The sequence below is a fragment of the Pongo pygmaeus genome, chromosome 12 (assembly GCF_028885625.2).
Source record: "Pongo pygmaeus isolate AG05252 chromosome 12, NHGRI_mPonPyg2-v2.0_pri, whole genome shotgun sequence".
Classification (NCBI taxonomy): domain Eukaryota; kingdom Metazoa; phylum Chordata; class Mammalia; order Primates; family Hominidae; genus Pongo; species Pongo pygmaeus.
The window spans coordinates 26343230-26367698 of NC_072385.2; the positions used below are offsets into that span (position 1 = coordinate 26343230).

Consider the following 24469-nt stretch of genomic DNA (forward strand, 5'->3'; position numbering starts at 1 on the left):
ATTTTTGTTTTACTACTTACACTGCTTTTCTGTGAATCAGAGTACAAACCGCATCCCACCAAGATTTTTGTCTTTCTGTACAAAGCTGTTTACACACAGGAAGGGGCAGGCATAACGGCTGATAGGAGCTGTGGTGAGAATTACATTTCTCCTTCAATTGTAAGTGGCTGGTATATACTACTCCAAGGAGAAATACCTGTTTTATTTAAGGAAAAGTTAAGTTAGAAAAAAAAAATTAAACAAAATTCAGAATATTTAATTTGTTAAAATCTTTGCTTACTTCAAGGTCTAAAATACATATTGATTCAGGTGCATTTGTTTCAAGCCTTGAGGTTTCCTGGGGCAAACGATGGAAAAGCTGTTTTAGCCATTTTCGGATTCCAGGTAAAGCAGGCAATGAATTCCACTGTAAGCCAAGCCAAGTAAGGTGCTGAAGACTACCATTATGTGCTCGAATAGCACCTGAATTCAAATTAAAAAATTGGCTTAAGGGTTTGAAATTTTTCTTTGTGCCATTAGTTTTGCCAACATAAGCAATTCACATTATATATATCTTAATTATATAACTGCTTTTCTATATCAAAGCTGGAGAGAATTCTATGTTAGGCAAAATCTCATGTTCTTATTAAATGCATTCTCACTTGATTATTTCTAGAAATTTTAATAAAAATAGTAGTGATGAAGAATGTTTAAGTCCATCTTAAAAAATGACACTGACTAGAACTCAATAAACCAAAATCAACTGACAAAAGCCAAATAAAGAACACCTAACCTAATAAGAAACCCCAAAACAATGGGTTTTCCTTTAAGTCATTAAAGCAATGGAACATCACTATATTAATCCATCAGTACAGTAAAGAAATCTGTTTTCCTATAAGAAAGTCAATACTGAAAAGGTTATGCGCAGTCAGGAGTTCGAGACCAGCCTGGCCAGCATGGTGAAACTCCATCTCTACTAAAAATACAAAAAATTAGCCGAGCATGGTGTCACGTGCCTGTAGTCCCAGCTACTTGGGAGGCTGAGGCAAGACAATTGCTTGAACCTGGCAGGCGGAAGTTGCAGTGAGCCGAGATTGCGCCACTGCGCTCCAGCCTGGGCGACAGAGTGAGACTCTGCCTCAAAAGAAAAGAAAAGAAAAGAAAAGAAAAGGTTATGTGCTTCTGGAAGCATAAAGAGGTATAATCTTTCTGTCATTTTGGCAATTTGCAAGACTTAAAGATGTTCATGTCCTTTGTCTCAGTAATTCTGTTTTTAGGTATCTCTATGGAAATAACTTGCAATGAAGACACTTTTTGTTGAAGTTTTTATCAGAGTATGATTATTAACAGTGGAAAAGTTGAAAACAACTTGGATGCCCAATAACAGAAAGTAGCAAGCAAATTATGACTACTTCATAAAAAAGATTCTATTGCCAATAAAAGTGATATTTATAGTTTTAATACAGAGACTATGGGAGAGAATTCATGAAGGAAGCAAGATAAATCATACATAAACAACCATTTAGATGAAAAATATGGCCAGATGCAGTGGCTCATGCCTATAATTCCAACACTTTTTGTTTTTGAGATGAAGTCTCACTCTGTCGCCCAGGCTGTAGCGCAGCGGTGTGATCTTGGCTCACTGCAACCTCCACCTCCCGGGTTGAAGTGATTCTCCTGCCTCAGCCTCCCGAGTAGCTGGGACTACAGGCACATGCCACCACGCCCGGATAATTTTTGTATTTTTAGTAGAGACGGGGTTTCACCATGTTGGCCAGGACGGTCTCGAACTCCTGATCTCAGGTGATCTGCCCGCCTCGGCCTCCCAAAGTGCTGGGATTACAGATATGAGCCACTGTGCCGGGCCCCATCCCAACACTTTGGGGGGCTTAGGCGGGAGGATCACTTGAGCCGGGCGTGGTGGCGGGCACTTGTAATCCCGCTACTTGGGAGACTGAGGCAGCAGAATCACTTGAACCCGGGAGGCAGAGGTTACAGTGAGCCGAGATTGCACCACTGAACTCCAGCGTGGAGGACAAGAGCAAAACTTGGTCTCAAAAACAACAACAACAAAAACTACATGCCACCCCCACAGCACCACATTCAAACTCCCCCCAGCCCAACCCACACACGAAAGGAATACAGGAAAATATTAAGTCATTATTTCTGGGTAATAAGATTATGGGCAATTTATAAGAATTAAGACAGAGACCGTTTCCTCTGAAACATATAACTTACCAACATCATATCTAGCCAAATCTTCAAGCTCTGGTTCTTGTACATCAATGTTTCCAATATCATCGCTACCAAGAAAAGATGTATCCTTAGGTGACTGACTAGAAAACAGAGCATCATATAATGCAGACTGCCCGCTTTTGTTGGCAAAAGATTCAACAACCTCTTTTAAAAAATCTTGCTTGCCACAACTTAAGTTTAGCAACATGTGCCCTGAAAATAAAATTTATTTCCATCACTTTAAAAATACAGATTGTATTTGCTCACATTGTCTCATTTGTATACCCAAAGGGGAAATAACATGATTATTGCAGACCTAACCCTCCAACCCAAAAAATACAGCTGGACAACAAAACGGGTGCTTATGTAGAAAATGAAAAGCGTACAGGTTTAATATTCTCAGTATCTACAGAAGACAGCAGAAGGGGGAAAAAAGACAGGAATGTGTATGGAAAATGCCAAACATATTTGCATTTTAGATGAAAAGGTCTGGATTTAAGTGGCCATAGGAGAACAGGGACAAGCTCTTATTCTCTGATCTGATACACTGATTTCTAAATCTGGCTGATCAGAATCCTCCTTTAAACAGCTTTTAAGAATTATTTCCGGCTGGGCACGGTAGCTCATGCCTGTAATCCCAGCACTTTGGGAGGCCAAGCTGGGCGGATAATGAGGTCAGGAGATCGAGACCATCCTGGCTAACACAGTGAAACTCCGTCTCTATTAAAAATACAAAAAAAAAGATTAGCCGGCCATGGTGGCGGGCGCCTGTAGTCCCAGCTACTGGGGAGGCTGAGGGAGGAGAATGGTGTGAACGCGGGAGGCAGAGCTTGCAGTGAGCCAAGATCACACCACTGCACTCCAGCCTGAGCGACAGAGTGAGACTCTGTCTCAGGAAAAAAAAAAAAAAAGAATTATTTCCAGGCCTCGTTCCCAGAGATTTTTATTCCATATGTTTACAGTAAGCAATCAAAAAACATAGTCCTCGGATAAAGTACTGATACATGCTATAACGCAGATGACCCTTGAAAACCTTGCTAAATGAAAGAAGCCAGTCACAAAAGACCACATACTATATGATTCCACTTACGTGAAATGTTCAGAATAGGCAAACCTACAGAGACAGATTGGCGGTTGCCAAGGCTGAGAGGTTTGAGTAAAATGGGGAGTAACTGCTAATAGGTACGGAATTCCTCATGGAGTGATGAAAATCTTCTAAAACTGATTGTCGTGACAATGGTAATACTCTATGAACATACTAAAAGCCACTGAACTGTACACTTTAAATGGGTGAAGCGTATGGTATACGAATTCTATTTCAATTGAACTTTTTTTAAAAACCGTCCTTCGAGTTAATTCTGCTGGGCAATTAGGTTTGGTTACCACTACACAGTTGTGTCTCAGCACACTTACAGAGGCACCCTCGGGATGCCCAGATCAAAGACATAAAAAAATATAGGCCATTTTTATCTAACTGTGACCATGCAAAGGCACTTATGAGAGCCCTGCAAGGGTAGAAGAAAAAGAGAAAAGGAAAAAAGTAGAAAGTCACTTTAAGGATTGAAAGCCCAACTCCCACAAAAAAAGTGGGCTATGGAATAAAAAAGCAATGTGAGCTTTGGCCAACAGCCTAACTATATACCAAAGCTTATAATAACTTTGATTTAATATTACATCTTGCTCTTTACAAAATTCATCCAATTTTATATCAAAACTGCTCCTTATAGAAAGCATTATGTTTCTTCAGTTCACTGCTTGATTCAATGGCCACCTAACTACCTTAAAGTTTGTATCTTAGCAAAATCACAGGTAATATGCAACAGACCTTTAGGATTCATCCCAAGCCAAAAATGGGGGGAAAAAATCCACAAATTCCAAGAGCCTAATATAAGGTAAGTATATATCTTCTATCTTCCTCACTATCCTCTCAGCTCTTTAAGACAGATCCATATCTTCTTCATCTTTATATCCCCACAGCAGTGTTTTTAGAATCAGCTGGTGTTAAATGGTTGGCAAATCAATAATTATACTTAGTTCAGGAAGTGACTAAATATTCAGGATAGAGGCTCTAGCAGCCAGATAAAGAAAGAGTTAAGAAAACCTCTCCACCTAGGAACAAACAATATCAAATATTCATGTTTTTTAAAGAATGTGCTATTTCTTCGCATCTCTTCCATACCTATTGCTCTTAACTGATACGGCAAAAAGAAATAATTTTGACAAATTATCTCCTGGACAGATGAAGATTTTATCATAAGATATGCCTTAACAGAAATTCCTTTTTCTTTTTAAATCAAATTAGTTTCATATTACTATTACCTGATTGGCTCAGTCGGTCACAGGCCATCATTTCCAGCAGATTTTGTCCAGCTTCACCTTTTATTAATTTAATCTTTGGTCTTGGAACCTAATAATTTTAGAATCAAAAATCTTAATTTCATGATACCCATACTTCTAATAGTAACATGGTCTTATCTATTACACTGTACTTTTTTTGATAATGAATAAACAGGTAACCATTAATTAAACTGAATTGGAAAAGACTGCAAAAACTGGGAACCAAGGAATTTATATAACCTATGAAAGACAGGCCAGGTACAGGCGTGGTGGCTCACACCTGTAATCCAACACTCTGGGAGGCCAAGGTGGGCTGATCACTTGAGGTCAGGAGTTTGACACCAGCCTGGCCAACATGGTGAAACCCAGTCTCTACTAAAAATAATTTAAAAAAAACAAAGAGCCAGGTGTGATGGCACACATCTATTAATTCCAGCTACATGGGAGGCTGAGGCACAAGGATAGCTTGAACCTGGGAGGCAGAGGTTGTAGTGAGCCAAGACCGTGCCACTGCACTTCAGCCTGGGTGAAAGAGCGAGACTCCATCTCAAAAAAAAAAAAAAAAAAAGAGCGGCCAGACATGGTGGCCCACACCTGTAATCCCAGCACTTTGGGAGGCCAAGGTGTGGGGATCGCTTGAGCCCAGAGTTCAAGACCAGCCTGAACAACACGGTGAGACCCTATCTCTAAAAGAAGTTTTTTTTTAATTAGCCAGGCGTGGTGGCACACACCTGTGGTCCCAGCTACTCAGGAGGCTGAGGCAGGAGGATCACTTAAATCCAGGAGATCAAGGCTGCAGTGAGCCATGATCATGCCACTGTGCTCCAGCTTGGGAGACAGAGTGAGACCCTATCTCCAAAAAAAGAAAAAAAAAAAAAAAAGCATACACAGAGCAGTTCTGAGAAATTAGTTTCTACTAAAAGCACATTCATGTTACAATCAGAGAAATGGAAATTTTAATTACATTACTTTTCTACCCTGCCTAAATAGGACAACAGCAGATGTTGTCCTATCTGAGTAGATATGACACCCTACTTTAAAAAGTACAGGTGAAATGACACTTGGAAATGCCACGTTGTAGATAACACATTTTCAGAGTATGGATAATATGGGATAGCACTGGAATAAATGGGACAACCAGGAAATTAAAGAGATCCTAATGTAATAACCTGTGAAAACAAAAAAACATGATGAATAGAATGGCGAAGGGAAGACATGACAGCTGCCTTCAAATATTAAAATTATTTTATAAAAGCAATCATCAAAAGAAGAAACAAGACCAACAGGTAGAAGGCTTGAAGAATATTTTTATTCTATATAAGGAAGTACCAAGAGCCAAACCACCTAAAGATGCACTGGGCTATCTTGAAAAGTAATGAATATCCATCACTGAAAATGTCCAGTCATAGGCAATGCCCACTTACTAGAAACATGCCAAAAGTAACTATATGGGTGACTAGAGCATCGGCTTTTAATTCTATCACCACTTTCTTAATTGGTGGTGGAAATGTAATTTGATACAACCTCTTTAGGGTTAGATATTTGGCAGCAGCTCTAAAAATTATAAATGCACAGATATACTTTGATACTGCAATTCTTTCAGGAATTCATGGCACAAGTTAATCATTGCTAAATTACTTGAAGTAGCATTAAAAAAAAAAAGTAAAAGCAAGCTAATGTCCTGGTTTTAGGACCCTGGTTTTAAAAACTCCAAAGCTACAGTACATCCACACAATGGAATAATATGCAAGCATCCAAACTAATGAGAATGCCCTTTATATATACTGACATGGAAATATCTCCAAGATACAGTTAATGGAAATAAAGTAAATGCAATCTTCAAATGTTTTCCTCCTTCTTTTAAAGACAGGGGATGTATGTGTGTTTACTTGGAGATGCATACAACATTTCCTGAAGAATACACAAGAAAGCAATAACATTAGTTTCTTTGGGAGTGGAGAAAGTAAATAACTAGGGAACAGAAAGGAGTCTTCATAGCATATTCTTAAGAGCCGCCAGAATTTTAAACCATGTATATATAATTCTTTCCAAACATGCTCATTTTTCAAAATATATGATTTATGAACCTAAAAGCTTCTGATTTTGAATTTTAGAAATATTCGTATCGCCTATCCTTTTACTCACAAGTTTTCTAAACATCATGTCAAAGTTTGTCATCTATATGTTGAAAAGAGCACACAAAATAAGAAACAAAATGTTGACATCATTCTTTTTGTTTTCAAACTGACCTCAATTCATAAACCCGGCCTCTTTTACAAAATTATTCAACAGTTGAATTTGTGACCAGTTAATTAGTTGTGAATCCACTCAATCAAATCATCTCAATTCACTATTTCCTTTTTTTTTTTTTTTGAGTTGGAGTCTCGCTCTGTCGCCAGGCTGGAGTGCTGCAGTGGCAAGATCTTGGCTCACTGCAACCTCCGCCTCCTGGTTTCAAGCAATTCTCCTGTCTCGGCCTCTCAAGTAGCTGGGACTACAGGCACCCGCCACCATGTGTGGCTAATTTTTGTATTTTTAGTAGAGATCGGGTTTGACCGTGTTGGTCAGGATGGTCTCGAACTCCTGACCTCAAGTGATCCGCCCGCCTCAGCTTCCCAAAGTGCTGGGATTACAGGCATGAGCCACCGCGCCTGGCTATTTCCTCATCTTAACTAAAAGGTTTCAAGATACTTTGTTAAATACCTAGCTGCAATGCAGATGTACTTACTAGAACCACAGTATTCCTCTGATTAAGAGTCTGAAAATCTTGCCATAAAAGTTAGCCAATTCTTAAATACCCAAATGCCAGCACATAACCTACATTTTATGCTTATAATCATTTGATCATTAAGCTTTAAAATAAACTGATAAAATAAAATACAAGCATCTAAGATGTTTCTATTATATATTCATTCTACAGAAATATGTGGTAGTTAAAGACTGAGGTAGGTATCTCTGTGCTGAAGTGGAACAATGAAGAAACATTTAGAAAAGCAAGGCATCTGGCAATAGGTAAAGCACACCCACATTGAGGCACAATATTTTTTAAAAGCAGAGAAAGAATGTATTGCACATTTGCATATGCAAAAAATATTTCTGAACACCCAAGAAACTCCTAACAGTAGTTGTCATCTAGGAAAGGAGACCTGAGTGAATGGATTAAGAGGGAAACTAACTTTTTATTATTAAAAGTTCACAGTCAGGTGTGGTGGCTCATACCTGTAATCCCAGCACTTTGGGAGGGCAAGGCAGAAGGATCACTTGAAGCCAGGAGTTCAAGACCAACCAGCCTGGGAAACATAGCAAGACCTTGTCTTTACAAAAAATTTAACAATGTAGCCAGGCATGGTGGCAGGCACCTGTAGTCCCAGCTACTGAGCTGAGGCTGAAGCAGGAGAGGATCGCTTGAGCCCAGGAGTTTGAGGATACAGTGAGCTATGATCATGCCACTGCACTCCAGCCAGAGCAACAAGAGTGAGACCCTGCCTCCCAAAACTACATATCAAAAAATTTTAGGCTGTGCACAGTACCACCTATAATCCCAGCACTCTGGGAAGCTCGAGCCCAGTTCAGCGTTACAGTGAGCTACGATTACGCAACTGCACTCCAGCCTGGGTGACACAGCAAGACTCTAATAGACACACAGACAGATAAATTTTAAAGTTTCCATTAAAAATAAGAACTATTGGCAGGGCGCGGTGGCTTATGCCTGTAATGCCAGCACTTTGGGAGGCCAAGGTGGGCGGATCATGAGGTCAGGAGATTGAGACCATCCTGGCTAACATGGTGAAACCCCATCTCTACTGAAAATACAAAAAAATTAGCCGGGCGTGGTGGTGGGTGCCTGTAGTCCCAGCTACTCGGGAGGCTGAGGCAGAAGAATGGCGTGAACCCAGGAGGCGGAGCTTGCAGTGAGCCGAGGTCGTGCCACCGTGCTCCAGCCTGGGCGACAGAGTGAGACTCCATCTCAAAAAAAATCAAATAAATAAAAATAAGAACTATCAGTTACTTGAGAATTTCTATAAGAACCTTTTAATGTTTGTATTACCTAGTGAAACCTCACTAAATCCATTAATTTTCACTAATCCATTCCTTATGAACACAGAAGTTTCTACTGAGCATTTTAAATATTAGTACTTAACATGTGAACTCTCTATCAACGGTGTTTTCAAAAGATTTACAGGCCGGGCTCGGTGGCTCATGCCTGTAATCCCAGCACTTTGAGAGGCCGAGTCGGGTGGATCACGAGGCCAGAAGATCGAGACCATCCTGGCTAACATGGTGAAACCCCATCTCTATTAAAAAATACAAAAAATTAGCCCGGCATGTTGGTGTGTGCCTGTAATCCCAGATACGTAATAGGCTGAAGCAGGAGAATCACTTGAACCCAGGAGGCACAGGTTGCAGTGAGCTGAGATTGCACCACTGCACTCCAGCCTGGTGACAGAGCGAGACTCTGTCTCAAATAAAAATAAAAAGATTTATATTAGGCAGGGCATGGTGGCTCACTGCCTGTAATCCCAGCACTTTGAGAGGCCGAGGCGCACAGATCACCTGAGGTCAGGAGTTCGAGACCAGCCTGACCAACATGGAGAAACCCCGTCTCTACTAAAAATACAAAATTAGACGGGGGTGGTGGCGCGTGCCTGTAATCCCAGCTACTTGGGAGGCTGAAGCAGGACAATCACTTGAACCTGGGAGGTGGAGGTTGCAGTGAGCCAGATCACGCCATTGCACTCCAGCCTGGGCAATGAGAGCAAAACTCCGTCTCGAAAAGAAAAAAAGATTTATATTAGAAGGAGGGGCCTTCTCTAAAAGTAATGAATCCTTTTTTTCCCTCCCCAAGCAAAAAATCCTTCTCTAAAATTAACAATCATTTTTCTAAGCCTGGTTTAATGCTTTTTTGGAAGACTGCTTATTTCTTTTCCTTTCAAAAGTTATGCAAGCTCATTAAAAAAAAAAAAAGGCCGGGAGTGGTGGCTCACGCCTGTAATCCCAGCACTTTGGGAGGCTGAGGCGGGTGGATGACTAGGTCAGGAGATTGAGACCATCCTGGCTAACACGGTGAAACTCCGTCTCTACTAAAAGTACAAAAAAAAAATTAGCCAGGCGTGCTGGCGGGTGCCTGTAGTCCCAGCTACTCGGGAGGCTGAGGCAGGAAAACAGCATGAACTCGGGAGGCAGAGCTTGCAGAAAGCCGAGATCGTGCCACTGCACTCCAGCCTGGGCGACAGAGCGAGACTCCGTCTCAAAAAAGGCCAGGCACAGTGGCTCGTGCCTGTAATCCCAGCACTTTGGGAGACCAAGGCAGGTAGATCACGAGGTCAAGAGATTGCGACCATCCTGGCTAACATGGTGAAACCCCGTCTCTATTAAAAATACAAACAATTAGCTGGGCGTGGTAGCACGGGCCTGTAGTCCCAGCTACTCAGGAGGCTGAGGCAGGAGAATCACTTGAACCCAGGAGGTGGAGGTTGCAGTGAGCCGAGATCACGCCACTGCACTCCAGCCTGGCGACAGAGAGACTTGGTCTCAAAAAAAATAAAAAAATAAAAAATAAGAAAAGGTTTTATGTTTTCAAGATTAATAGATATACTGTTACACATACACAATACAGTCATAAATGTTATATACATGTTTTTCAATTAACATGTTAAATTGCAATCATATTCTTCTATCATAGGTTACAAAGCCACTGCCCTACATCTACTTATTAGGATTTTGTCCAAGTAACACATCTTTTTGAATCAAGCTTTACCCATAATACAAGATTACATCTTTATCATGTTCCCAAAAATGGCAGAGTAAAAAGATTAAACTCTTCAAATGTGTCTACAAACAAATCATGGCAATGCAGGCTTTCAACAAGAGTGCATTCAACATCCCTGTTTCACCAGCCTCACCAGTATTGTGTATGCTTAGTTATTTTCCACTGTATCAAATTGACTATTTCATTTTAACTTTAATTCCACAGGTTTGTTCACATACTGTCATTACATACCAGAGCACACCTTCATTTAAAACACATCAAGACTCAGTGAAATGTCAATTGCTCCTACAAGTGGAAGACTTACCTGAAATGCTATGAGATAGCACAATGCAGCCAGCTCAGAAAGAGCTCGCCATTGAACATTACTATGCTGACCCATCTTCAAAAGCAGAGAACCAGCATGCATGTAGAAATGTCCTTTCATTTCTAAGAAAGTAGCTGACAGTTCATCATTTCCACCCAAAGAAGATTTCACAGACTGAAGAGAACTACCAAAACTGTAATATGAAAATATCAAACAGATAATACACACTTACTGCACTGTGAATAATCATGGTTTATTTAATTCAAAACAAAATAAACATTTTATTTCAAGCTTCATCTTCCACATTCAACTTCTAATAATTCTTATTCCCCATGTTATAAATTATGAATCATCTAATGCTTATTTTTATCCTGCATGCTTCCTATACTTCATGCTTAACCTCTCAAATGATGTCTTATTCCCAGTTATTTCCAGCCCTCCAATCACAGGATAAATATAAGATTAGTGATTATAGGTGCACATTTCAAAATAAACCAGGAGAAAATTGGGAGACTATTTTGTAGCTTCTTCCTGATCATATAATTTCATTATTTAATTAACAGTTGTAATTTCTCAAATTAGACATACCATTTCCAAATTACAAGTAAATAACTGACAGGTATTTGAGTATCAATACAGTAATTGCTCTCTTTACTACACAGATCATTACAGTGTTAAATAAATTGTCTTCCTTTTTTTTTTTTTTTTTTTTTGAGACGGAGTCTCTCACTATCGCCTGGGCTGGAGTGCAATGGCACGATCTAAGCTCACTGCAACCTCCACCTCCTAGGTTCAAGTGATTCTCCTGACTCAGCCACCTGAGTAGCTGGGATTACAGGTGCCTGCCACCATGCCCCGCTAAACTTTTTTTATATTTTTAGTAGAGACAGGGTTTCACTATGTTGGCCAGGCTGGTCTCGAACTCCCACCTCATGATCCACCCGCCTCAGCTTACCAATGTGCTGGGATTACAGGCATAAGCCACTACGCCTGGCCTATTATTTGTAATCTATATTCTAAATTAGTTCTTCTAAATCCTAATGTTTCTCCAAATCCTCACTTTGGAAGAAAAGTAAAAGCAAAAAGCAAACACTTAAACGTGAAGCATGATTTTAAAGTGGCTTATAATAAAGCAGCCAGAGCAAGTGAGGTCTAAAGATCTCTGAGGGTGCTCAAAAACCCCTTCAGGGGATCCATGAAGTTAAAATTACTTTCACAATAATACCAAAAAAAATTTATATTTTACATATTCATTTTCTCATGTATGTAGAGCTGAGTTTTTTTGTTTTTGTTTTTGTTTTTGGAGACAGAATCTCGCTCTGTCACAAGGTTGGAGTGCAGTGGCACAATCTTGGCTTACTGCAACCTCTGACTCCCAGGTTCAAGCAATTCTTCTGCCTCAGCCTCCCGAGTAGCTGGGACTATAGGCGCGTGCCAACATGCCCGGCTAATTTTTTGTATTTTTAGTAGAGACAAGGTTTCACCGTTGTTAGCTGGGATGGTCTCGATCTCCTGACTTCGTGATCCATCTGCCTCGGCCTCCCAAAGTGCTGGGATTACAGGCCTGAGCCACCGCGCCCCACTGAGCTGAGTTTTCTAGAAGCTTCATGACATGTAATAGTTTTACAGACTGAAAGAGGAAGTAAATGAGAATCTAGCTATGTTCTATTAAGTGAGACATTAAAAAGATTTACAAAAATGCAAAAACAATGACACTTTTCTGACTCGTTTTTTGCTGTTGGAAAATAATTATTTTTCATAAAAAATGCTATTATTGGCCCTGCGCGGTGGCTCACACATGTAATTCCAGCACTTTGGGAGGCTGAGGCGGGTGGATCACCTGAGGTCAGGAGTTCAAGACCAGCCTAGCCAACATGGTGAAACCCCATCTCTACTAAAAATACAAAAAATTAGCCAGGTGTGGTAGTGGGCACCTGTAATTCCAGCTACTTGGGAGGCTGAGGCAGGAGAATCGCTTGAACCTGCGAAGCAGAGGTTGCAGTGATCCGAGATCACACTGTTGCACTCTAGCCCGGGCAACAAGAGCAAAACTCTGTCTCAAAAAAAAAAAAATAATAAAGCTATTATTATTAACACACAATAGGGCTTATTACATTTTTAATGGATTACATATTTTTTATTTCTTTTAATTTCTAATGTAATAAACACTGATAGAAATAACCCACATACAGCCGGGTGCAGTGGCTCAGACCCGCAATCCCAGCACTTTGGAAGGCCAAGGCAGGCGGATCACGAGGTCAAGAGATTGAGACCTCCCAGTACTTTGGGAGGCCAAGGTAGGCGGATCAAGAGGTCAAGACATTGAGACCAGCTGGGTGCGGTGGCTCACGCCTGTAATCCCAGCACTTTGGGAGGCCAAGGCGGGCGGATCACAAGGTCAGGAGATCAAGACCATCCTGGCTAACACGGTGAAACCTCATCTCTACTAAAACTACAAAAAATTAGCTGGGTGTGGTGGCGGGTACCTGTAGGCCCAGCTACTCAAGAGGCTGAGGCAGGAGAATGGCGTGAACCCTGGAGGCAGAGCTTGCAGTGAGCCAAGATGGCGCCACTGCACTCCAGCCTGGGCGACAGAGCGAGACTCCGTCTCAAAAAAAAAAAAAAAAAAAAGATCGAGACCATCCTGGCCAACATGATGAAACCCCGTTCCTACTAATTAGCCAGGTGTGGGCTGGGCATGGTGGCTCACGCCTGTAATCCCAACACTTTGGAAGGCCGAGGAGGGCAGATCATGTGGTCAGGAGATTGAGACCATCCTGGCTAACACGGTGAAACCCCATCTCTACTAAAAATACAAAAAAATTAGCCGATCGTGGTGGTGGGCGCCTGTAGTCCCAGCTACTCAGGAGGCTGAGGCAGAAGAATGGCGAGAACCTGGGAGGCGGAGCTTGCAGTGAGCCGAGATTGCGCCACTGTACTCCAGCCTGGGTGACAGAGCAAGACTCTGTCTCAAAAAAAAAAAAAAATTAGACAGGTGTGGTGGCGGGCACCTGTAGTCCCACCTATTCAGGAGGCAGAGACAAGAGAATCACTTGAACCCAGGAGGCAGAGGTTGCAGTGAGCCGAGACTGCGCCACTGCATGCCAGCCTGGTGAGAGCAAGACTCAGTCTCAAAAAAAAAAAAAAAAAAAGAGATTGAGACCATCCTGAACTCCGTCTCTACTAAAAATACAAAAATTAGCTGGGCGTGGTGGTGTGCGCCTGTGGTCCCAGCTACTCGGGAGGCTGAGGCAGGAGAATTGCCTGAACCCAGGAGGCGGAGGTTACAGTGAGCCAAGGTCGTGCCACTGCACTCCAGCCTGGTGACAGAGCAAGACTCCATCTCAAAAAAAAAAGAAAGAAAGAAAAAAAAGGAACCCACATACAAAGATCTTTGATGTCCTTAAGAAAAATGTAAAAAGAACTTGGGACCAAAAAATTTGAGTATACAAAGAATACAAAATAAAACATCCTACATGTTTTCTAAAATAATCTTAAAGTTATGTTAGTTCTTTTAGATACTGCTTTTACCCTACCAATTTAGGACACTATGTACTTTTTCAAGAAAATTACCTACTCCCTGCACTCAGTGAAATGAACTTCTGTCCTTATACCAGATGGGGAAATAAATTAACTTCCAAACAAATGGACAGCCTAAACTAGCAATCAGTAAACTTTTTCTACAAAAAGGAGGAGAATACTAATCTGGCTTTACAGGCATACAATCTCTGCTGCAACCACTCAACTCCAACCTTGTAGTATGTAAGCAGCCACAGACAATACATAAACAGAGGCATGCTGTATTCCAATAAATATTAACAAAATTAGGCAGGGGCCATATTTGGCTCACAAGCTCTAATCAACCCCTGCTCTAAACTAACATCTTTATACAAATCCAAGTGATGTTTTTGTTCAATGGAATTTATTTTCAAAATGGAGACACTGGTTTTCAAAATCAAAATTTAGGAAAAAAGGTAAATCACATAGTTGAGTTCTTTTGTTTCTTAGCTAAAACAGTATTCTCTGAAATACTAGTGATGCTAAGTGCTTATACTAGTACATGTGAACCTAGCCATCTGATGACAGATGAACTTTAATTTTCACTCAAGATTATACTATTATAAAAAATAAAATATGAAATAGCAGTTAGAACATTCATTTTAAGCTTGACTATGACAAAACTGAGTATTTAACCATGAGGCTAATTTTAATCAAGCTTGAACTATAAGAGTTCTCTAAAAAGGAAAGTCATATAAAACCAATTAGAACTTCCCCATAAAAGAAGAAAAATAAGATTGCCTCCTAGTGGTTCACTGTATTAACTATAACTCCTAGATACATTATAGAAATAATGATTCAGTAAAGAAGTTTAGAGCAATGAACTTACTGCAAAAAGAAAAACTGCAATTTATACTAAAGCATTCTCCTCAAAGTCAACGTACCTTTCCAGTAATTCTCTACTTTCCTGCACATCTCTAGTGGAAAGCGTAAGAAGCATAAGATTAGCATAGGCCAGCAGTAAGTCTGTATTGGTTGCTCGCCAGTCACTGTTATCAGACTCCAAACACTGTAAAGACTCCAGATATTCCTATTTTGTGGAATGAACAGTAAGTTACAAAACTTAATCAAATGTTAAGAAATTAACCATTTTATGCCTACAAATTCCTTTTCTCACTCCAACCACGTTTGTAAAACTATATTGATTTTTACATCAACCTTAAAATGAAAACACCAAAAATATATACAGTTATCATAGTTATCTCCCCAATCTTCCCATTATAAATTTAACTGATCCTGGTAAAAATTTCATTTTATAACTGTTCTACATAAATAAAAGAAATTTAAGTCCAGCAGGGCACTGCTGCTTTAGTACAAAAAGATGTATGCTAATTGCCTACATAGAAATGTAAAGATCCAATAGCTTTTATCTACCTTAAGGGTCTGTACAACACACGAATTCCATTCTAAACTTGAACGCAAAGCTGTGTTCCTCTCTGCCTCATGGCAGTGGGCCACAGCATCCTTCAATCTTTTATTTGAGCGATACAACTCCACTAGCCGGATATTCACATGGACGTCATCAGGTCTTACATAAAGTTCTGACTGAATCAAGTCAAAAAGTTTATTCCATCCATCTTCACCTTCACAATCTAGAAGCTGTTCCTATTTAGAGGGGAAAAAGAAAAATTATTAGAGTAACACTTGTGCAATTTTAAACAAGTCATGCTCCCAAAGAGCACCATTCCACTATGTCTAGTTTTATGATGATGCCACCAAAAACACCATCCTATATACCTTATTCGTCCCTTCTGAGAGTTGCTTACAACCCAGAAACTAAGCCTCAAGAACTGTATGTGAAGAAAAGCATCTGTGATTACTGCAGTAGCTCACACTCTCTTCAGAGACTACCACGACTATTGCCACACATCCCTGTCCAACTGAGTCACCACCAGAAGCCTAGACCTCCCCAGTCAATCCTCAGCAACAAGGTCTTTATCTTCAAACTGCTCTGTATCTCCTTAAATCTGACTCAATCCTGCATCCCCTCTCTTTCCACTGTTCTGTTACCTTCATCATCATCTCAAAGCACTGTCATCACCTCCTGACCTTAAATGAAGACAGTATCATCTCAGGATAACCCCCACTACCATGATGGCTTTTTCTCTCTGAACTTACATACAAGGAGAGGAAGTAGGGTTTGTGGCCACTCACTTCTCATTTGCGATGCTCTTCCATCAGCCTCTCAAGAAGCTAGGAGCACAGGCATGCACCACCATGCCCGGCTAATTTTTTTTTAATGTTCTGTAGAGATGGGGTCTTGCCATGTGGCCCAGGCTGACTACTCAGTTCCTTAATCACCTCATCTCCAGTGATGTTATCCTCCACTCCAACCTCAACCATCCACTTGCCACTGACACAGGTCTTCAAAATCTGTATTTTGGTCATACCACCGAAACCACCGTGCCACCCTTCTTATTCTTCCACCTCACTGAGGGCCTACATACCCTTACTTTCAGAAATATACTTCTCCACCACATGACAAGTTCCCTTCAAGACAATAACATCATCAAGTTTTAAACACCTGTAAACACATATAAATACACACACTTTCTTCTGTCAGGCAAAAAATGCTATAATCCCTTATATCCATAATTACTGTTTGCTTACAGATCCCTTCAACTAATTCCCTCTTTTCCTCAGAAGAATCCTCTGAACTGGTTTCTGTGTGCTTAGATTTGGGAAATCATAACCCCAAGCTAACTGATTTCATTTTCGTTATCTCAACCATCAAACTGGTGCTGCCTAAAACAAAATATCATTTTAGTACTAACAGACTCACTTTCTCCACTCCCTGACACTTCACACCTCCTCCTATTTCCTCAACTTCCCCATACCTTCCTTTGACCCTCACTTTCAACCTATAATCTAGATTCATCCTTCACTGAGAAACTTGATGCTATCACACATAAATTCCATTTTACCTTACCTACTTAAACTCGTCTTTCCCCAACTCTCAAGACCAAGCCGCCCATTAGTACTCTGTATTTCATTCCCCTCTCTCCTTTATCAATTTCTCCTCTTCTGGATGAGATGGATGATACCCTGGCCTCTCCCTATTGCAAAAGCCCTAGTCTTTGACTCTATGTTAAAAATTTTTTTAAAAACCACTATGAGTGCTTTTAAAAAGTTCTATCTCAAACTTGAGAGAAAAAGCCTTCTCAACAGTAATACTCTCATTCATTAAACAAACGTCAGAAACTGTTTACCTTAGCAAGCCTTAAATTTTAGGAGAAATGGAATTACTTTGCATGACAGTTATAAATCTCATGGATTTCAATTCCAAAAAAAAAAAAAAATCTGATACAGGAAAGGTGTAACAGTGCCTTCAAGTTATTAAAGAAAATCTTTAAAGAATGCTTCAAAGTATCTAACTTGTTATACTGCAAGAAAAGAATCCCCCTATCATTACATATGTTCTTTAACACTACCGACACCAGATTAACTGAATTGCCACGCCCAATATGGGAATTATGTTTGAGGCATAACTCCTAAGAGAGTAAAGAAATCTGCACAATTAGACCTCACGTTTTAGACTAATATTTAAAATCCAGCTGCTTATTACTGGGGAGAAAAACTTATCAGTAATTTTTATCTTCGGAAGCATTTTCAATGCTTTTTCAGCTTCAAAAATCTGTACGTGACTGTTCATAGCAGTTAACAATAGCCAAAACCTAGAAATAACCAAAATGCCCCTCAAAAGTGAATGGTTAAGGCTGGGCACAGTGGCTCACACCTGTAATCCCAGCACTTTGGGAGGCCGAAGTGGGTGGATCACCTGAGAACCCAGGAGGCAGAAGTTGCAGTGAGCCGAGATAGCACCACTGCACTCCAGCATGGGCGACAGAGCAAGACTGTCTCAAAAAAAAAAAAAAAAAAAAAGTGAATGGTTAAATTGTGGACCATGAAATACTACTCAGAAGTAAAGGAACCAACTATGGATATACAAAACTTATATGGATCACAAATGGTATTATGCTGACTGAACAAGCCAACCTCAAAAGAGCACATGCTTGGCCGGGCACGGTGGCTCACGCCTGTAATCCTAGCACTTTGGGAGGCTGGGGCGGGCAGATCACATGAGGTCAGGAGTTCAAGACCAGCCAGGCCAACATGGTGAAACCCTGTTTCTACTAAAAATACAAAAATAAGTGGGACATGGTAACATGTGCCTGTAGTCCCAGCTACCCGGAAGGCTGAGGCAGGAGAATCGCTTGAACCTGGGAGGTGGAGGTGGCAGTGAGCTGAGATTGCGCCAGTGAACTCCAACCTGGGCAACAGAGCAAGACTCCGTCTCAAAAAAAATGAAAAAAGAAAAAAAAAAGTCACACACTTCATGATGACATTTACATAACATTTTGAAATCACCAAAGTATAAAGATGGAGAACAGATTAATGGTTGCCAGAGGTCAGGCATAGTGAAGAGAAGTAAGTAGCATGACTACAAAAGGGGCAGCATGAGGAAGATCTCTGTGGTAATAGAGTAGTTCTGTATCTTGACGGCAGTGGTGGTATGAATCTACACGTGATAAAATGAAAGAAAACTATACATACACATTGTACCAATGTCAAAATTCCTGATTTTGATATTGTGCTTTGGTCAGGTTAAACAGGTTGAGTATCCCTTATCCAAAATGCTTGAGACCAGAAGTATTTCAGATTTTGAATTTTTTCAGACTTTGGAATATTTGCAGGATACTTAGCAGGTAGAGCATCTCAAATCTGAAAATCTGAAATCCAAAATTTTCTAATGAGCATTTCCTTTGAGCACCATGTCAGTGCTCAAAAAATTTCAGATTTTGGAGCATTTAGGATTTCGGATTTTAAATGCTCAACCTGTATAAGCACTGGGGAAAAATGAAGTAGCATATAGGATCTTTCTGTACAATCTTTGCAACTTCCTGTGCAAAAAAATCTATAATTATTTCAAAGTTAAAATTTTTTACATTTCTATCAGAAACATATATAATGGGGGTAGGAGGAGGCTAAAGGCAAATATACATTTATAATTTAATATTGTACATACACAATAAAGTATACATTAATATATAAAACATTACAATATACATTTTAAATGTTTGCCAAACATAGTTGTGTAGATTTTCTCCAGAACAGTTACTTAGTAAACTATATTTTACTCTATAAAGAATATCAGGACCAGTCAACACACTAGCAAGAACTTCCTACCATTTTTAGTAATTACGTCTTATATACTAGAGAAACCACCTTTTATCTTTTGCTTGAAAACCTTACTATCTCAAAATACAATCCCTTCTACTTTCAGACAATAGTTATTAGAAAACTCTTCTTTAAAATATCCCTAAATTGTCATCCTGTAGGTAATTTTCACTTAAAGAAGCAAAAATTGGATACCAGACAGAACTTAATGTAAATCTTAGCTCTACTTAGTTTACAGCTACTAAACTGTAAAATCCCTAAAATATTAATTATTTCAGAAGGGTAAATGAGATGTCACTTATAAAGTATAACTATGCCTAATAAGACAGTAGATGCTCAGAAAGGTTTTAATACACTTTTTAAAAGAAAAATTTTAAAGGAAACACAAACACCTGGGCTTAAGGTTTGCTATTGAAAAGTAATTTAAACTCCAAATATTAGAAATGGTTATGTCTTTTCTCCCTTTATGTTTTGTTTGTTTACCTTTAGTTTATAAACTGCAGGACTTCCTGGGAAAAGTTTAGCTGCTCTTTCAACCCAGTATTTTGCTCTTCCATCAGTAACATCATTTTTACAAAGCAATTTTGCAATCTTCAACACAAGATCTTTTTGTGTTGGGTTTAATTCCACTGAACGCTAATATCAGAAAAGAAATTAAAGATTAGTAAATAAATTGTATGTATGTATGTAGGAGTATATATACTTATATATAAAGGTTAAAAAATGATCACTCCAACCCTTAAAAAATTCTACTTCTAGAGAAAACATGTTACTTCAAAGGTGTTAAAATAAAAGTGTCTTGGAATTTTCTGGAAATGAATCAAATAAAAATTATATTTGTGTCATTCGAATGCAAAAAACACAAAAGAACACCATTTCTGACCGTGTTAGACTTACAATTTATAGGTGTTAAACAATTCTATAGCTGTTCCAAGCTGTGTCACGTAATGTACTATGATACCAATGCCTGTTTTATGATATTCATAAAATATATTTGACTTACTTATATAAATTTCTCTGGGCATCATGTGTTTGGCTATGCAAAGGCTATATTTGAATCCTATAACTTACCCTGTAACATTCAACGGCTTTGTCTGTGTTTTCTTCTAATTCATAAAGAAGACCCAGAAATCTATGAGCTTTGGGATCCCTCTCTTGCCCATTAATGTAAGTACATATGTATCTGTTTTTTAAAAGTAATACAAAAGTAAATTAAACTTAGAACTGTACTTTTAAATGCTAACCGAAGAATACATCTTAAACCAAAGCAACCACTAAACTCGTTTATATTGTTACTCAAAACTACCACTATTTATGCAGATAACTCAAAAGTATTCATAGAAAGAAATGGGTAATACTTAAAAACACGTACATAGAGTTGACCACATACTAATTTTACCATTAAATGTCACATTTACCAAATTTTTCTCCAGTGTTATCCACACATAAGAAATGAACATATAAATTGCTTTTTCTTCCTGATCACATTTTAATAAAGCACTAACAGTTTTGCAAATAAATTAGAAGTGATTATAGTAAACATTTTTAAAGTTGTCATAATGCAAAATACTAAACAGCAACAATTTCCCAAACAAAGGGAAATACATTTACCCTTTAAGCAAGAAAGTAATTTCTAACAGTACTATATCCAGCTAAAATCGAACAGAAGAAAAATTACTAATTACAGTACCAAATACAGGAAATTTCCATTTCTCAAATCAAGTAACAACTAAAATAAGTAAATATCCTCTAGGTTCCTTGACAGTATTACGATCAGAGAAATTAGGCCAGACCTAAACTAAGGGATTAAAGTCTCACAGTAAAAAGGTACAAGAGTTAACAGTCACAGTGCTGCTAGTTACATAATTTATGTACCACCATTTTCCTTTCTTACCAGCATTTCCATCTTCCTTTGGATGCCTTTAAAAGCCTGCCTCCCAGCTGGAAGCAGTAACACACACCTGTAGTCCCAACACTATGGGAGGCCGAGGCAGGCAGACAGCTGTGCTCAGAAGTTCAAGACTAGCCTGGGCAACATAGTGACACCTGTCTCTACCAAAAAATGCAAACCTTAGCCAGGTATGGTGGTGCGCATCTGTATCCCCAGCTACTTGGGGCGCTGAGGTGGGAAGATCTCTTGAGCCCAGAAGGCAGAGGTTACAGTGAGCAAAGATGGAGCCAGCTGCTGCACTCCAGCCTGAGCAAGAGAGACAGATACTGCCTTAAAAAAAAAAAAAAAAAAAAAAAAGCCTGCCTCCCTCTTAATTTCCTGCTTTAATCCACTCCAAGTCAGGAAATCAGAATCACCAAGCTTCTTATCCCTAGGATAGAGACTTAGAGCATCACATATTGTGTCAATTAAAGATCTTTTATACAAGCTATTCTCCTGCCTTACACTTACAGTTTAATTTTTTATTCATTGCTATTTTTCATCTGATTAAGGTATCAGATATTTAACCAAAAACAAATTAAGATATAGGCATGGTCCTCTTTTACTCCAACAGAAGACAATTTTTAGAAAAAGTGTTTTAAGCCAAACAATTTCTTGCCCTTGGTATAAACAAGCAGCAGCATGCAGAAAACACTAATTACCGTTTCAATCTCAATGGAATCTAGGCTGGTCCTTAGCATCAGTCTGAGTGATAAATCCCTTATTCCAGAATACACTTAGGAAGAACTACTAAGAACATATTTTTACCTATTTCAAAGAAGAAAATGAGAAAACGCATTGATTTTTAAAAAACGAATACATGTTACAGTTTGTACTTACTTTTTAGCAAGATCATATTCTTTAGCTTCATAATACAGCTTTGCAAAATAGAATCCTTTCATTGACATCTAAAAAAAAATTAAAAGTGGTTTTACTTTTCATACAGAAATATTTTCCAACATTTTTTCAAAAGCAGTAAAAACCTGTCCTAAGTTTATGTTCAAATACGCCATTTTCATTCACTTAAAAGTTTTTTTTAAAGCCTGACAAATGCATAATTCCATGTTTTATAATTTCCTATCACAAAACAAAAAATAGAGCTGGGTGCAGTGGTTCATGCCTGTAATCCCAGCACTTTGGGAGGCCGAAGTGGGCGGATCACCTGAGGTCAGGAATTTGAGACCAGCCTGGCTAACATGGTGAAACCCCGTCTCCACAAAAATACAAAAATTAGCCAGGCATAATGGTGGGTGTCTGTAATCCCAGCTACAGGCTGGGGCAGGAGAATGGCGTGAACCCGGGAGGGAGAGTTTGCAGTGAGCCGAGATCGCGCCACTGCACCCCAGCCTGCGGGATAAAGCGAGACTCCGTCTCAAAAAAAAAAAAAAAAAAAAGAAAAGAAAATGTCTAAAATGGGAGAAAGGGAATTAAAAATAACAAAAGTATATATGTGTGTTACTCAGAAGTATATAGATGTAAAGCGCAGAAAAAACAACTAACAGCTGTCAAAGGTGCCTGCCTGTAGTCCTAAGTACTCAGGAAACAGAGGTAGGAGGATCATTTATGCCCAAAAATTTGATGCCAGCCTGGGCAACACAGCAAGACCCTATTCTAAAAAAATAAAAATAAAAATAAGAGCTGTCAAGTAGCCTTTGAGAAGTAGGAATCAGCTGCAGAATAAGAAACCAACTTGACAGAACATAGAAAAACTAAACAGAAGCCATCTGGAAAAAGAAAAACTAGAGAAAGAATTATTTTTTTTTATTTTTATTTTTTGGAGACGTAGTCTCGCTCTGTCACACAGGCTGGAGTGCAGTGGCGCAATCTCTGCTCACCACAACCTCTGCCTCCATGGTTCAAGCAATTCTCCTGTCTCAGCCTACCCAGTAGGTGGGACTACAGGTGCCTGCCACCACGCCCGGCTCATTTTTGTATTTTTAATACTGACGGATTTTCACCATATTGGTCAGGCTGGTCTCTCGGCCTCCCAAAGTGCCGGGATTACAGACGAAGAATATTTTTAAGAAAGGCAAAAGCACAGCCGCCAAAGCTCACCCCGGAGCTGCGTCAGTCCCCACTGGGTTCCTCCAGGCCAAAGAGTTAAGACCTCCGTCGCAGCATATAGAGTAAATGTCCAGGACATGGGAAGAAACCCGCCGATATAGCACCCGGGTGCCCAAGCCCCCGAGAACTAGGCCGCGCCGGTACTACGCGGCGCGCCATCGGCCAGAAAGCCTGGGCCAGGGCGGGCCCACGAGCGAGCACCGTCGGGAGCCAGCACCGTCGGGAGCCAGCACCGTCGGGAGCCAGCACCGTCGGGAGCCAGCACCGTCGGGAACAAGCCGGGAGAAAGAGGAAGCGCCGGCGCCAACGGTCTCCCGTCCACCGCGGTCCCCCAAGGACTCTCCCTGCGCTTGCAAGCGCCACGCCGCCCACAGGACTGCGCTAGCCGGCCGGCGCCTCAACAGAGCGCGCCAGGGAGCAGCGCCCGTCGGGAGCCATGACGCCTGAGCCGCGCCAGGCCGCCGCCCGGCCAGGTCGAGGCCGTCGGTCTCTTCCAGACCCACTCACCTTTCTAGGCGACGGGGCGGAGCCCTGCACCCAGGCGATGTACCGCTCCACGTCGGCCTTGCTGCGCTTCATCGCGCCGCCAACCTGGCTGCCGAGCCGCGTGAGACCAGCGCTCAGCCCCGCAGCAGTCGCCACTTGGAAGAGGAAAGCGCCTGGAAGTCAAGGACGCAGCTACGTAGCCCGCAGAGGACCATTGTGACGAACTTGCGTGCTGCGTCATCACTGTGCGTCACATTGGCGACGTCGGCGCTCGAGCTGCACTCCGCAGAGCTCTTGGCAGCGCCCTGGGCTCTGAGGTTGTCTTGGCAACCCCGGATCAGATTTCGGCCACCAGCCTCCACAGCCTAAGGTAGATTTCCAGCAGATAACAATTTGCGTGATGGGCTCTTAAGCGTTTTGGTCACTTGTTCTAAATTATAAGTGCGCAATGCATTGGAAGAAAAAAGCACTCAGGCCAATTTGGTGAACGTCTAAATTGGAACAACGTTTCTGGAGATGACTGGTTAAATACGTTGCATCGGACATGTGTGAATACTAAAGCATACATTTTTAAATTCATATCTATTAAAAGAAATGAGGGTCGGGGGTGGTGGCTCACGCCTGTAAT

General features: G+C 40.4%; 1 protein-coding gene across 6 annotated transcripts in view; it reads right to left on the reverse strand.

The window, feature by feature from the left end:
• LOC129030495 (E3 SUMO-protein ligase RanBP2-like) overlaps nt 1-24068 on the reverse strand; it is a 42009-nt gene extending 17941 nt beyond the window's left edge. For 5 of the 6 annotated variants that reach the window (XR_010123217.1, XR_010123216.1, XM_063649090.1 and 2 more), the window contains exons 1-11: nt 23863-24068; nt 22132-22199; nt 20433-20544; nt 19845-19997; nt 15558-15788; nt 15068-15213; nt 10626-10818; nt 4534-4621; nt 2218-2427; nt 281-462; nt 21-196 (exon numbers count right to left, since the gene is read on the reverse strand). Coding sequence is in view for 4 of the 6 variants with exons in the window: in XM_063649090.1 (XP_063505160.1) it covers nt 21-196; nt 281-462; nt 2218-2427; nt 4534-4621; nt 10626-10818; nt 15068-15213; nt 15558-15788; nt 19845-19997; nt 20433-20544; nt 22132-22199; nt 23863-23934 (1631 nt within the window). In the remaining 2 variants the exon portion in view is untranslated. Of the gene's footprint in view, nt 1-20; nt 197-280; nt 463-2217; nt 2428-4533; nt 4622-10625; nt 10819-15067; nt 15214-15557; nt 15789-19844; nt 19998-20432; nt 20545-22131; nt 22200-23862 lie in introns of those variants that run through there. The other variant, XM_063649091.1, reaches the window with a different exon arrangement.
• Between the last annotated feature and the right edge of the window lie 401 nt (nt 24069-24469).